Raw genomic sequence first — 12,843 nt, 5'->3', positions numbered from 1 at the left:
CCGTTTTCAAAATGTCCTAAAAAGTTTCAATGTGAAAATGACCACAAGTCCCATATAAAATGAAGCTAGGAGCCCCTTTGGCTGTTAAAAAACAAATGGATTAAAAAGGCTCTACTGTATCATCCTTTTTTTGGTTTTCCCTTTCCTGTCGTGCGGCTTTTTGTGCATGTGCAGAGGCTAAATCCCAAAGACCCCCCCCCCCCCACCCTTTGATATTGAATGAAATATACTGAAGAAATGTACCTACATTTTAGGACGGTGTGCAGAACCTCGGGGTCCGGCTGCATCGCGGCTCGATGGACGGGAAGCCAGCCGCGAGCGTCCGACTCTCTGAAGGCACAGATGTGTCTCAGCATTCCTCTGAGCAGCAACACCTCACCTGGTCACCACGGCAACAGCACAGGTACAATGTGTTAATTGAAAACCCAGTTTCTTTAAACCACTTACTGCTCGGCCCCTGACATGGATATAGAGAACAAAACAAAGCAATTCAAGGAATCACAAAGTGTGAACTCTTGTTTCCAACATGATCTCGGATGTATTCAAACAACAGTACAGACAATACAATAAAATAACAAAATACAGTGGTTTAAAAAAGTTCTCTTTATACATCCTCCGATAATTCCCACACTCAACGACCGCCTACTCTCAGCCAGCTGCGGTTGTGTTTGCTCTGGGGAACACAGCATTATATAAATAATAGTTATACATGTGTCAATAATACGTACCACTAAACTGGTGTCGAAAAGAAGCCAGCTTAACTGTATTGGTCGAGCACTCTGTTACGGGATCTGTATTTTGTAAATTGTGTACATTTTCTTTTGTAATGCTTCTTGGTAACATTATGCTTCTTTGGCTTTTCGCACATTCCCCCTCTGTGGGACGAACACAGAGATTCTGATTCTGACTCTGTCATGGTTTGCTCGTTAGCTAACAGGAGGCAGCCGTGTGCTTTTAGTCACCATACACGGCCTAAATTGACAAAGTGTATGACCTGCAGTGTACTAAGGAGACTGAGAGACTAAGTGTACATTTCCTGTTTTCTACCAATCAACAGATGCTTTTCCACCTTTCCCCTCTCGCCTCTGTTTATGTATCTCCCTCTCGCAGTTATGTATCTCCCTCTCGCAGTTATGTATCTCCCTCTCGCAGTTATGTATCTCCCTCTCGCAGTTATGCTGTCGCGCTGCCAGCCTCCTGATGCCTGGCAGTCCTCCCTCCAGCTGCTCGCCCTGTGACCAGCGGACCAAACACAACAGTGTGTAACGCTGGAGGTATTTCCCTGTGTGATGTAGAAGTTTAAAAATACTCTGGTAAAAGTAGAAGTACTGACTAAACTTCTTTACTCAATTAAAAGTAAAGAGGGCTTTGAAATGTACTTAAAGGGGACCTATCATGGAAAATGCACTTTGTGATGTCTGTTATACATCAACACGTGTCCCCGGTGCGTCGGGGAACTCACGCAGCGTCAGAAAGTAAAACCCTCTCTCTTTTCCTCCCAAATCTTTTAAAAACGGGGGAACAACGAGCGGATACAGATTCCATCCGTGGTGACGTCGGAGGACCCACAGAAAGTTGCTATCAGAAACAATGCCTGACGTGTTTTGGACGTCTTTGTTTACATTAGCTAGCCTCGCTAACGCTCAGAGCTAACCTGTGCTGGAGAGCACGTGTTTAAAAAGCCTTAAAGGAATGGTATGCTCATGACACTCATTTTTAAATAATTATCATCCGATAAAACAGACCAGTCTCTGCCGGTCTTTCTTTTTTTTGTTTTAATCCGATGACATTATCAGTGATTTTAAACTGATTATATACCGAAATAACATCAACACTGTGGGCGCCGCCATTTCCCGGACGTGACGTAATCCATGCGTTTGGTTTTCGAGGACACGTTGATCTCCATGTTATTTACTGTAGTTTCTCTCTTCAAATATGCCTCACTGTATCGCGAAATATTGCCACAATTCTGATAGGAACAATCCACGGAATGCTCGGTTCCATCTGTTGCCAAAAGGTAAGCGTAAGAAGTACATTCGGAGGCAGTGGCTAGCGAAATGTAGCCGGCCCGAACCGAGAGATTCACAGGCTCATGTATGCAACGAACATTTCACATTTCCGGACGACTACTCTGAGAGTATGATCAAACATAACATGGGATTTATGGAACAACCATTACTCAATGGAGATGCAGTACCATCGGTCTTTCTGGTGTCATCACCGACCAGGACACCAGTTCGGCCAGTTGAGAAATCGCCCTCTGCAAGTGTGAAGCGACGGAGGAGCAGAAGTAGTGCTCGGAGTAAGAATAAGGTATGTTATAGCGCATTTCCATTGCAGCGGCTAGCCCCGTTTTAACGTCCTTTAGCGTCCAGGCCAGGACAGTTTTTGGTGGCCTTTCCATATAGCGTAGTACCGGCTAGTGTTTATTTTACCCCAGTTTTTTCCGGCCCCATAAAATCGTGATTCTATGGCCAGGGACAACGAAGCTGAGTATGCTAAACTAGAGAGGGAATCGCTAGCAAGGGTGGTACTACATGCATACATATAGTATCTTATATCATCTTCCCATTATACACACATGCATTTCCAAACATCTGGACTACCTATGTTGCAAATGTATTATCTTTTCAATTTACACACGGCATCTATTGCACGTCTGTCCGTCCTGGGAGAGGGATCCCTCCTCTGCTGCTCTCCCTGAGGTTTCTCCATGTTCCCTTTAAACTGTGGGTTTTCTTCGGAAGTTTTTCCTTGTACGATGTGAGGGTCTAAGGACAGAGCGTGTCGTATTGTCATACTGATAAAACATCAAAACTTCTTCCTCTGCTGACGAGTCCGAACTCAAATATTCAGCCATATTTCCGTGTGTTGACAAAGTGAACGCATGGATGACGTCACGACCATCACGTGACTACTGAAAATGGCGGCGGCCAGACGGAATATAAAGGTTTTGATAAAAAAGAGCTATAAAATCATTATTTACCGGGGAATATCGCTGATTTCTTCAGGGTATGGTTTAAACATAACGTTTCACTAAATACTGAAGTTTTGATTAATTATCTAATGAGTGGAGCATTCCTTTAAGTAAAAAAGTACCCATAACGAGCAGCTGCTTTAAAGAGTACCTGACCTCCCTTTATATCAATAGAACAATAATGTCATTGTTAGCTAATGAATGTTTCCATGGTGACCAACGGCAACATGACAACGTTTCCATTGGTCCCTCTTCTTTAGAGAAGACCAGGAAGTGATGGATACACGGATCGTGTTCCAACCAATAGGCACGCAGTGACTCTGAAGAATAATGACCACGCACCAACACACATTCAGACTAAAGGAACCAGCTGTTTGGGAAATGAGAGAAGTAGAAAGTACAGGTATTTGAGTTCAACATGTGAGAAGTAGAAAGTACAGGTATTTGAGTTCAACATGTAAGAAGTAGAAAGTACAGGTATTTGAGTTCAACATGTGAGAAGTAGAAAGTACAGGTATTTGGGTTCAACATGTAAGAAGTAGAAAGTACAGGTATTTGAGTTCAACATGTAAGAAGTAGAAAGTACAGGTATTTGGGTTCAACATGTAAGAAGTAGAAAGTACAGGTATTTGAGTTCAACATGTAAGAAGTAGAAAGTACAGGTATTTGGGTTCAACATGTGAGAAGTAGAAAGTACAGGTATTTGAGTTCAACATGTAAGAAGTAGAAAGTACAGGTATTTGAGTTCAACATGTGAGAAGTAGAAAGTACAGGTATTTGAGTTCAACATGTGAGAAGTAGAAAGTACAGGTATTTGGGTTCAACATGTAAGAAGTAGAAAGTACAGGTATTTGGGTTCAACATGTAAGAAGTAGAAAGTACAGGTATTTGAGTTCAACATGTAAGAAGTAGAAAGTACAGGTATTTGGGTTCAACATGTAAGAAGTAGAAAGTACAGGTATTTGAGTTCAACATGTAAGAAGTAGAAAGTTCAGGTATAATAGGTACAGTAACGAAGTATTTGTACTCAACCCACCTTGCTCGATGGCAGCCAGGACTCTCAGGTTCTCATCCGACGGTGCTTCTAAACTAACAGTGAGGAGCAGACGATGCAAAGGGAAGTCAGCTGGGTTTGATCAAATTATAATTTTGTATGTATGTTTTGGGACGGATGGTGAAATCTTGATGTGTGTTTCATACCTTGCTGCAGATTTCAGAAAGGCCTCCAGGCAGGAGTCTTGAATACTGAGCTGGAGGATGCAGTCACTCAGGCCCTCTTCACCATATTCTTCATCAGTGTTCATCGCTCTGCAGGGAGGAGACACACTGGTTGTACACATCAGACTCCTCCAGAGGGAACGACGTCAGCCTCTGCAGAGCATGTATGTGCACACACACCTCTAAAGCACACTACAGGAAATGGAAAACCCCAAAAAGCACAACATGAATCAAATTATGAATCCCAGTTCTTTCCAAGAGACTTAAAGGGAAAATATTCAGAAAATAAAGCTGCGTAAAACAAAGAATTGCGTAGTAGAGGTATATTGTATTTCAAATCAATTGCCGGCACATTTCTGCAGATTGAGTCATGCTAATGCTAAATAAAAAACAGCATATTGCAGATCCGCAGGTGTTTGAACAACAATAAGATTCCCCGTGAACAAATCCAAAATAAAAATACTAAATCTGACAAAATCTTGACACCTGACACCGGCACATGTCTGCACATTTATTCTAACGCTAGATAAAAAACACCAACAATGGCGGTAAAACATGCAGAGAATTCAGACCAGCAGGTGTTTTAACAATGTTTCACACCTCTACTCAACAGAAGCACAATCCTAAATCTGACACAATCATCTGGCTACAAATGTGTTTTTAAATCCCAAACCAGCGCATTTCTGCAGATGAATTCATGCTGACTGGGGTTACGTACTGTAACCCAGCTTCTATGAGTATAGGCTCCGCCCTCTAAGGCTATCGCTATTGGGTAATCCCCACCGCACGTGTGCAGCACTGACAGACTTATTCCACGCCCACCTACGACGTGGGCCCACCTCCGGGCTCACTTCCGTATAAATAGGAAGTAGGCCCTACAATCCACTCCAACAGCTTTTCTTCAGCTATTTTATATTTTATTTTTTGATTTCTTATTATTATTACAATTATTTGTTTAATCTCTCAAAGTGTATCAATATCCCTTGTTGTGAAGCACTTCGAGATTTGTCTTGGCAGATGAGAAGCGCTATATAAATTAAATATGTTATTATTATTATTATTATTATTATTATTCGCGGAACCAGTGGGGACCGAACCTTAGAGGGCTGCGCCTATACTCATAGAAGCTGGGTTACAGTACGTAACCCCAGGACTATATCTTCGCCCTCTAAGGCTATCGCTATTGGATTAAGGGCGAAGCAGGATGTAGTCCACGCCCCACTGGTTCCGTCCGTTACCAGAAGCACCAAACACACCTACTCAGTTAATAACCCATGTCCATTTCGCCATGCGTAAATGGAGCATCCCATTCCCGGGGAATATAGCATTAAAAAATGAATATTCTCCATCAGGGAACGAAGGTAGGCTTACTCAGGCTACCTGTCGTTTATAAAAAGAAGAGATCGAGTCTCACTTGTTAAAAACGATCAAGAGAGGGGAACAAAAGGCCGCTCTCTAAGTGCCGACAGGCCGGAGAGAGGGCTGCAATTGAAAACCCCGACATTCCTCATTCTGGCAGGCTATTCAGAACTGAGTGCGTCAGAGAGGAGTGGGAGACATCCCTCAAATACAAACGGATAAAAGAACAGGGGGAAGACCAAGATGCAGCAGTGCAAATGTCTTCCACTGTCATTCCTCCGTGCAACGCTATAAAGGAGGTGAGGAGGAGGGAAGGAGCCATCCAAAGGTATCACTCTCGATCTAAGAGAGCCTTTAGCATAAAAGCCGGGTTCGGGCGCAAAACAGCTGAGCTGCCATCTCCTTGGATCCGGAGACCTGACGGAGCCACAGAGAGAGCAGACAAGCACTCTCCCTTTAGCTGATGGAGCCAGGAGCAGAGCTGCTTTGGCTGAGAGGAACTTCAGGGGGACCTGATCTAAAGGTTCAAATGGAGCTTTACTCAGTGCGCGTAACACTAAGCCAAAACCCATTGAGGCGTCAAAGCGCGTGACACAGGTCTGAGTCTCTGTGCTCCGTAGAAAACGTTTTGTCAGAGGGTGACTAAACACCGTGCTGACCCCAAACCTACGTGGCAAGATGGAATGGCAGCAGCATATGTTTTTACCGTGCTATAAGCCAATTCCTGTCCAGCAACAGCTGGAGGAACGACAGCACGAGGCAGGGGGCCCACGGGGTCCAGGCTTCTCCCTGCACACCCCACGGAGCGCTGTCCATTGGGCTGTGTGGGATGTGTGTTCAGCAGCTGATCCAACACCTCCCTGGCGATCTATGTAGGCCGCCGCTGCTTTGTTGTCTGTTCGAATCAACACATGTTGATTGTACAGCAACGGGACGAAGTGCTGGAGCACTTTCCATACGGAGAGTAACTCCAGCCCGTCATATGGAGAGACATGTGAGCCGGCCACTGCCCCCCCACTGCCTGCGACATGCACGTTCCTCAGCCTGCGAGAGATGCGTCTGTGAACACTGCGGTGTGTGACGTCTCTCTGCTCAGGGGCGCCCCCACTGACGTGGAGATGATTCCAGGAGGTTCAATCCCAACCCACGGAAGGAGGAATGTACACCATGCGTCTCCTCTGACGCACGGGGTCGATGCACAGGCAAATAAACCACCTCTGGAGTCTCCTGACTGTGAAGGAGCCCCAGGGGAATCACCACGTGACCAGCTGACATCCTGCCTAACAGCTGCATCACGGAGAGGGCCGTCACCGCCCCGCGGGGTGTGAGGCGCCGGAGGAGAGCCGTCCGAGCTGCTTAAAAACCAACAGGTTTTAAAGACAGCCGGTTATGCAGCGAGCCTTGCTGCCTATAACGGACAGGTCAGGGGCAGCCGGCTTACCCGGTGGGCCTTGCTGCTTATTATCATCCATCTGTCCATCGAACACGCGCGTTGCGAGTAATATTCTGAGAGCGCGCAACCTGCTCTGGATGTGCTGTGGTTGTCATGGTGACGAGCCACGTCAGAGCCCTCACCGCCGTTGCCCGTGAAGCAACCCAAGAGGGGCACGGTCCGAAAAGCTGCGAAGGGGCCCTCCACACGCTGCATCTCCCACCGGCTCTCATCCTGTCTCTGTTTCGGAGAAGGCTCGTAAACTGGACACTGAGGCGCGTTCACGCTCAAACCCGCTGAGGACTGAGCGGAGGTGTAGCAGTGCTATTCACACAGTGCGTACTAACAGCCCTGGGCTCATTACGACCGTGTGTAGTATAGGCACATCTGGGACAGAGGAAGAACCGTGCTGCCTGCTAACCGACAGGTTAACAGTTGCACCGGAGGAGAGCTGTCACTTTCTCCATTCTCTGCTGTGAGAGTCGCGCTCTCATGCGGGCTGAGTTCAATTCCACTCCCAGTTAAATGTCTGGGAGGGAAGAGGACAGCTCTTCTTCCAGTTGATAATGAAACCCAGGCTTGACAGATGAGATACGAGCTGTATCGCCTGTAAGCCGCTTCCTTCCTGGAGCGAGCCAGCCACAGCCGGTCGTCCAGGCAAAATAACCCTCATCCCCATTCTGAGTAGCTGCTCCAACCGGCTCCACCCACTTTGAAAAAGTGGGTGGAGCCAGGAATGAGAAACGCAGGAATTTGCTGTGTTTCGGGGTGATGGTTACGTGGAGGTAAGCATCCTTCAGGATTATGGATGTGAACCAGTCTCCCTGGTGAACCCTCCAGCACCTGTTTGATCGTCAGCATGGGAAAAGGCCATTCCCTTGTTGGACACTGACAGATCGAGGATGGGTCTCATTCCCCCCGCCCCGTCTCCTTCGGGACCAGAAAATAGCGGGAGTAAAAAACCCTGATTTTCTTCCCTTTGAGGAACCCCGGGAAAAGGCTTTCTTTAACCAGAGTTCCTGCCGCTCTGCACGGAGCGCGAGACACTGTTCTTGGGATGACAGGACTTCCTGTATCCCGTAGAACTGCGGGGGGGAGAGGCGAACTGCAGAGACTACTCTCTGCCCATCCATCTGTCCATCAGACACACGCGCCGCCACCCTGAGTACCATCCAGTACTCTGATAGCGCCGGGTGTACATTCTCTGCATGTGCTGTGGTTGGTGGCAAACCACGCCAGAGCCCTCCACACGCTGCATTTCACACAGGCTCTCATTATGTCGCCGTTTTGGAGAATACTCGTAAACTGCGCATTCACGCTCAACACCACTAAGGGATGAGCGGAGGTGTGTGCAGTGCTGTCCACACGAGGCGTAATAATGGCCCTCCGTGGGCTTATTACGAGCGTGGGTAGGAGGTACGTCTGAGACAGAGGAAAAAATCCATGCTGCCTAAACCCAAAAAGTTTACGGTAGACGGATTTGAATAGCAAGCGCTGCTGTTTTATTAACCGATAAGTTAAAAAACCCAGCCGGCTGAGGCAGCGAGCCGTGCTGCCAAGTAACCAATAGGCTATTGGCAGCATGGCTTAACCCGGGGAGCCTTGCTGCATATTAACTTCCCTCTGTCCATCTAACCCACGCGCCGTCACTCAAGGCGCGAACCTGCTCTGGATGTGCTCTGGTTGTCATGGTGACGAGCCACGCCAGAGCCCTCCAGACGTTGCATTTCACACAGGCTCTCCTTATGTCGCGTATAGGAGAAGGCTCGTAAACCGGACACAGTGCGTAATAACAGCCCTGGGCTCATTACGACCGTGTGTAGTATAGGCACATCTGGGACAGAGGAAGAACCGTCAAGCCCTGCTGTTAAATAACCGACTGGTTAATTACACCTGGCTTGTGCCGCGAGCCCCGCTGCCGTGCTAACCAACAGGTAACAAACAGCTGGCTTATGCACCTCCACACGCTGTAGTGCACAGCGGCTCTCCTCATGTCGCCGTTTAGCAGAAAACTCGTCAAACGGACATTGAGGTTCACGCTCAAACCTGCTTGAGGAACGAGCGGCGGTGTGTGTAGGAGGCACATCTGGAAACAAACCCGGGCTGTCTAATGAACCGATGTTCAGGTGTTAAAGACAGCTGGTTCGAGCCGTGAGCTCGGCTGCCTGACAACCGACAGGCTTAGGCAGCTGCTCATGCAGCTTGATGTCATCCGGAGGAGAGCTCTCCTGAACCGGGGGAACGGGGAGATCTCATTAGGCGGCTGCCTTTCCGATGATCTCCGGGAGTTCCTGGAGAATTCCTGGAGAGCCGTGATGGCGGATAGAGGGACCCGTTGACCCATCGTCAGCCCGGCAGCCGAACCTAGGCTCGGCTGCCGGGCTGACCCCGGGCCCCCGCCCCGTCTCCCCCGCCGGAGGAGAGGGAGACAGGGCGGGGGAACCACATGGTGATCCGTGAATGGAGGGGAAGGAGTCGCCTGACTGCTTCCCGCCACTCGGATCCCATAAATAAAGGGCTTGGTCCGCAGAGTAAGACTCCTGGACCAGCCAATCATCCTCGGCCGCAGCAGCGAGAGCGTCCGCTCTCCGCTGCCTGTGGGCCCGAGGGAGACGGACACAATGAGTGCACGACACCTGGGGAGTGAGAGCCGCGTCTGCGTGCTCTGATCCCCGGCAAGACTCACACCGTGAGCTCCGGGCGTAACTCATATGTCGGGTTGACACCGGGCTCCCACCCTGTTTCCCCCGTCCGGAGGAGAGGGAGGATGGCCCAGGGGAACCAGGAATGTTTGCTCTTTAGTAAGTAGCTCTTAAAATAACTTGTTGCCTGTCAATGCTTCTGCAACGGAGTGCTGAAGAAAAGTAGGAGTGGATTGTAGGGCCTACTTCCTGTTTATACGGAAGTGAGCCCGGAGGTGGGGCCACGTCGTAGGTGGGCGTGGAATAAGTCTGTCAGTGCTGCACACGTGCGGTGGGGATCACCCAATAGCGATAGCCTTGGAGGGCGGAGCCTTATACGATATAGAACGCTGTCACGATCTGTCTGTTTTATTTGTGTCCTGTGTCGATCTGTGTTTTGGTTTCCTGTTTTAGTTTGAAAACCCCCGTCTCTTCTGTTGCTTTCTGTCCGTGTTCCCTCCTGCCTGGTTACCGATTGTGTTCACCTGGTGCCCCTGTGTCTTGTTTGTTTCATTCGTCCTGTGTGCAGTTAGGTTCTGCTTTTCCTGTTAGTCTTTGTGAGATCCTTGTTGTTGTTGTTGTTGTTGTTGACGACTGTGTTCACGGGGGAGAGAGTTCTGCTCTGTATGTTACTTGTAGCCGTATAAGGCTACAAGTAACATACTTGTTACTTGTAGTGGCGACTTGGCAGGGACAGCCCCACCTAGTGTCAGCAGAAAGTATTAAAATAATGATTACAACAAAATGCAAAAAATAAATTAAAAAATATATAAAATATATTTTAAGATCATGTCTAATCATCTGATTCGTCTCATTGCTGTTTTAGTCTGTGTTCTAATTAGTGTCTACAGTGTGCCTATTGAGCTGTTTAGAGCCATGTGGGACAAAACCTGATCCTGCCCCTCCCCACGCCCCTCTGATGCGGCTTTCACACCAGCGCTTTTCAGTTTCTAGCTCCGAGCGGGAGCTTTTCTGATTCAGCTCCGGTTTCCCTTTTCAGCTCCCGCTCTGTTCACACGGCCCACTGGCGCCCCAGAGCTGCCCCTGCTGCGTCATGACGTCACCGTTTACATCGCTGATTTGCTCCCCAACGGCACCCATTACGGCGCTCACAACAACAACAACAACAGCGTCGGGTCGATGATCGTGTTGCTTTTAATCACACGAAGCCAGAATAAATTGAATAACGACTTCTCCAACCTTATGCTTTTCTCCAGAGTGCCGTGGTTCATTGTTTATTCATGTGTTTCTGCAGCATTTACCGACCGCTGCAGAGCTGGCTGCTCTTCCACGGGAGTGTATTCTCCCGTTAGCTCCCGGTTAGCTCACACTGCAGCGGCCGCTCTAAAGTATTCACTGTCCGACTCACACAAGCAGCTGATGCATATCCCCAGTTCCCCTTAGCCTAAGTGAATGTGTGTCAGTCTCAATTGACGCTGTTTGGTATCACAACGCTGTTATGAAAGTTTCTCTGGTATAAAACGGGTGATGTTGGCATAGCAACCGAAGCTAAACTGACTACTTGCATCCGATAGCTGCAATAATACAAAACAACACGTCTGCCTCTCTCCACAATGATCGATAACAGCGAACGGATGGTCAAAGTAAGGCACAATAAACAGAATCACACAAAGCCTGGTTAGTGCTGCCTGACTTTATAAAGTGTGTTTATAGGCACTACTGCTTGTAGGCAGGCTGACAGTCGACCCATGGGAGGTGGGTTTAGTTTCCTGCACGCCTCGACGTAAGAGAGACGTAAGCGACGCCACCTCTTAGCTCCAAAGCTCTTGCCTCTGGACCGACAATTTTTTGGAGCTGGAAATGAAGCGGATGCCGGAGCTAAGAGCCGGCGCCGCTGCGGTGTGAACTGGAAAACCCGGCGCTTTTCAGCTCCAGCTCCGAGCCGGAGCTGGAGCTGAAAAGGCGCTGGTGTGAAAGGGGCATATGTGAAAGGTGACTGCAAAAACTACACTGCGCATGCTCAGAGTATTTTCCTATTTAATGTGTGTGGCAAAAAATAATGACCATAGGGGCAAAGTGCTGCCATCCCCACCATACGTCATCTCACATCATTCAGAGCTCATTGGCTGTAAGTACGTGTGCCGCGAAAAGTGTGGTGTGTGAAGAGGAGGAGAGAGAGCTGCAGTGAGGCGTCCTAAAACCAGGAAGTAAGCTGCGCATGGCTTCCCTCGAGAAAAAGCAACGAGATTTCTCCATAGGATTTTAGAAAATAGCTCAAAATAAGATCTGTGGAAACAAACCTGTTAGATAAATGTACGTTTTGTTCAGCCGGATAATATCCACATGTCTACCCTACTTTTATCATTTTCGAATCAAACATCTATTGATTAGATTAGATTTATGATAGACTTTTGAAACTGCAAGAAGATAAGGAGGACTTTTACAAAAAAGTAATAGAGATGTTTGTCCAGAGGGATAGGCAAATGGACTTCATCTTCAAGTCAAGCTAAGACTGCAATTGTATTGAAGATGGGATCTTACTAAGAGAGAACAATTCAATATTTAAATGATAAAATTACATTTTGTTGGGTATCCTTCTGTTGAACTGTCTGTTTAAAAGTAATTGAAGCATCAGACAAAAAAAGCTTTTGAAAATAATATTATATTTTGATTTAATATATCTGTAAACCTGAAGAGTCAGTGCCAGTGCCTCACCTGCCATGAACCTCTGCAGAAGCTTATAGACATCTGAGTTGTTTGTGCCCCACCACTTTTGTACATATAGAAACGCCACTGGTTACTTGTAGCCTATTACAGTATAGGCTTTTCTGTTAACCCTGCATTTGGGTCCTGCCTGCTTCGCTCAACCCTGACAAACGCAAGATAAAAAAACACAGAAAATGCAAATAAAAATTCATAAAATAATGCAGCTTTCCAGGTTTTTACAAATTCACTACAGCTCAACTCAAGTTTGTTTTAATTTAAAATCCAAAACAAGTGCATTTCTGCGATGAGTTCATGCTAATGCAAAAGGAAAAACACCAACAATGACAATAAAACATGCAGATGTTTAAACAACATTTAAAAAGAATTTGCATGATTCCCCACGAACACATTTCAAAGCAAACATTTTAAATCTGGCACAAACATCTGGAAAATAAATTCTTATTTCAAATCAAATCCCAGCGCGTCTCACCTGAGAGGTTCGTTCTCTC

At 47.3% G+C, this 12,843-nt stretch overlaps 1 protein-coding gene across 3 annotated transcripts in view; it reads right to left on the bottom strand.

Annotated features, from left to right (window-relative positions):
* The window catches only part of LOC117448342 (ankyrin repeat and SOCS box protein 15-like), a 24,822-nt gene extending 11,979 nt beyond the window's left edge, over window positions 1–12,843 (bottom strand). Inside the window, exons 1-4 of one of the 3 annotated variants that reach the window (XM_034085604.2) lie at window positions 12,825–12,843; window positions 4,178–4,285; window positions 4,014–4,066; window positions 248–379 (exon numbers count right to left, since the gene is read on the bottom strand). In XM_034085604.2, the coding sequence (XP_033941495.1) occupies window positions 248–379; window positions 4,014–4,066; window positions 4,178–4,281 (289 nt within the window). In that variant the 5' untranslated portion in view covers window positions 4,282–4,285; window positions 12,825–12,843. Of the gene's footprint in view, window positions 1–247; window positions 380–4,013; window positions 4,067–4,177; window positions 4,388–12,824 lie in introns of those variants that run through there. The other 2 variants (XM_071203345.1, XM_034085605.2) reach the window with 2 other exon arrangements.

Source organism: Pseudochaenichthys georgianus, chromosome 6 (genome assembly GCF_902827115.2).
Source record: "Pseudochaenichthys georgianus chromosome 6, fPseGeo1.2, whole genome shotgun sequence".
Taxonomy (NCBI): domain Eukaryota; kingdom Metazoa; phylum Chordata; class Actinopteri; order Perciformes; family Channichthyidae; genus Pseudochaenichthys; species Pseudochaenichthys georgianus.
This window is presented reverse-complemented; position numbering and strand designations above follow the sequence as displayed.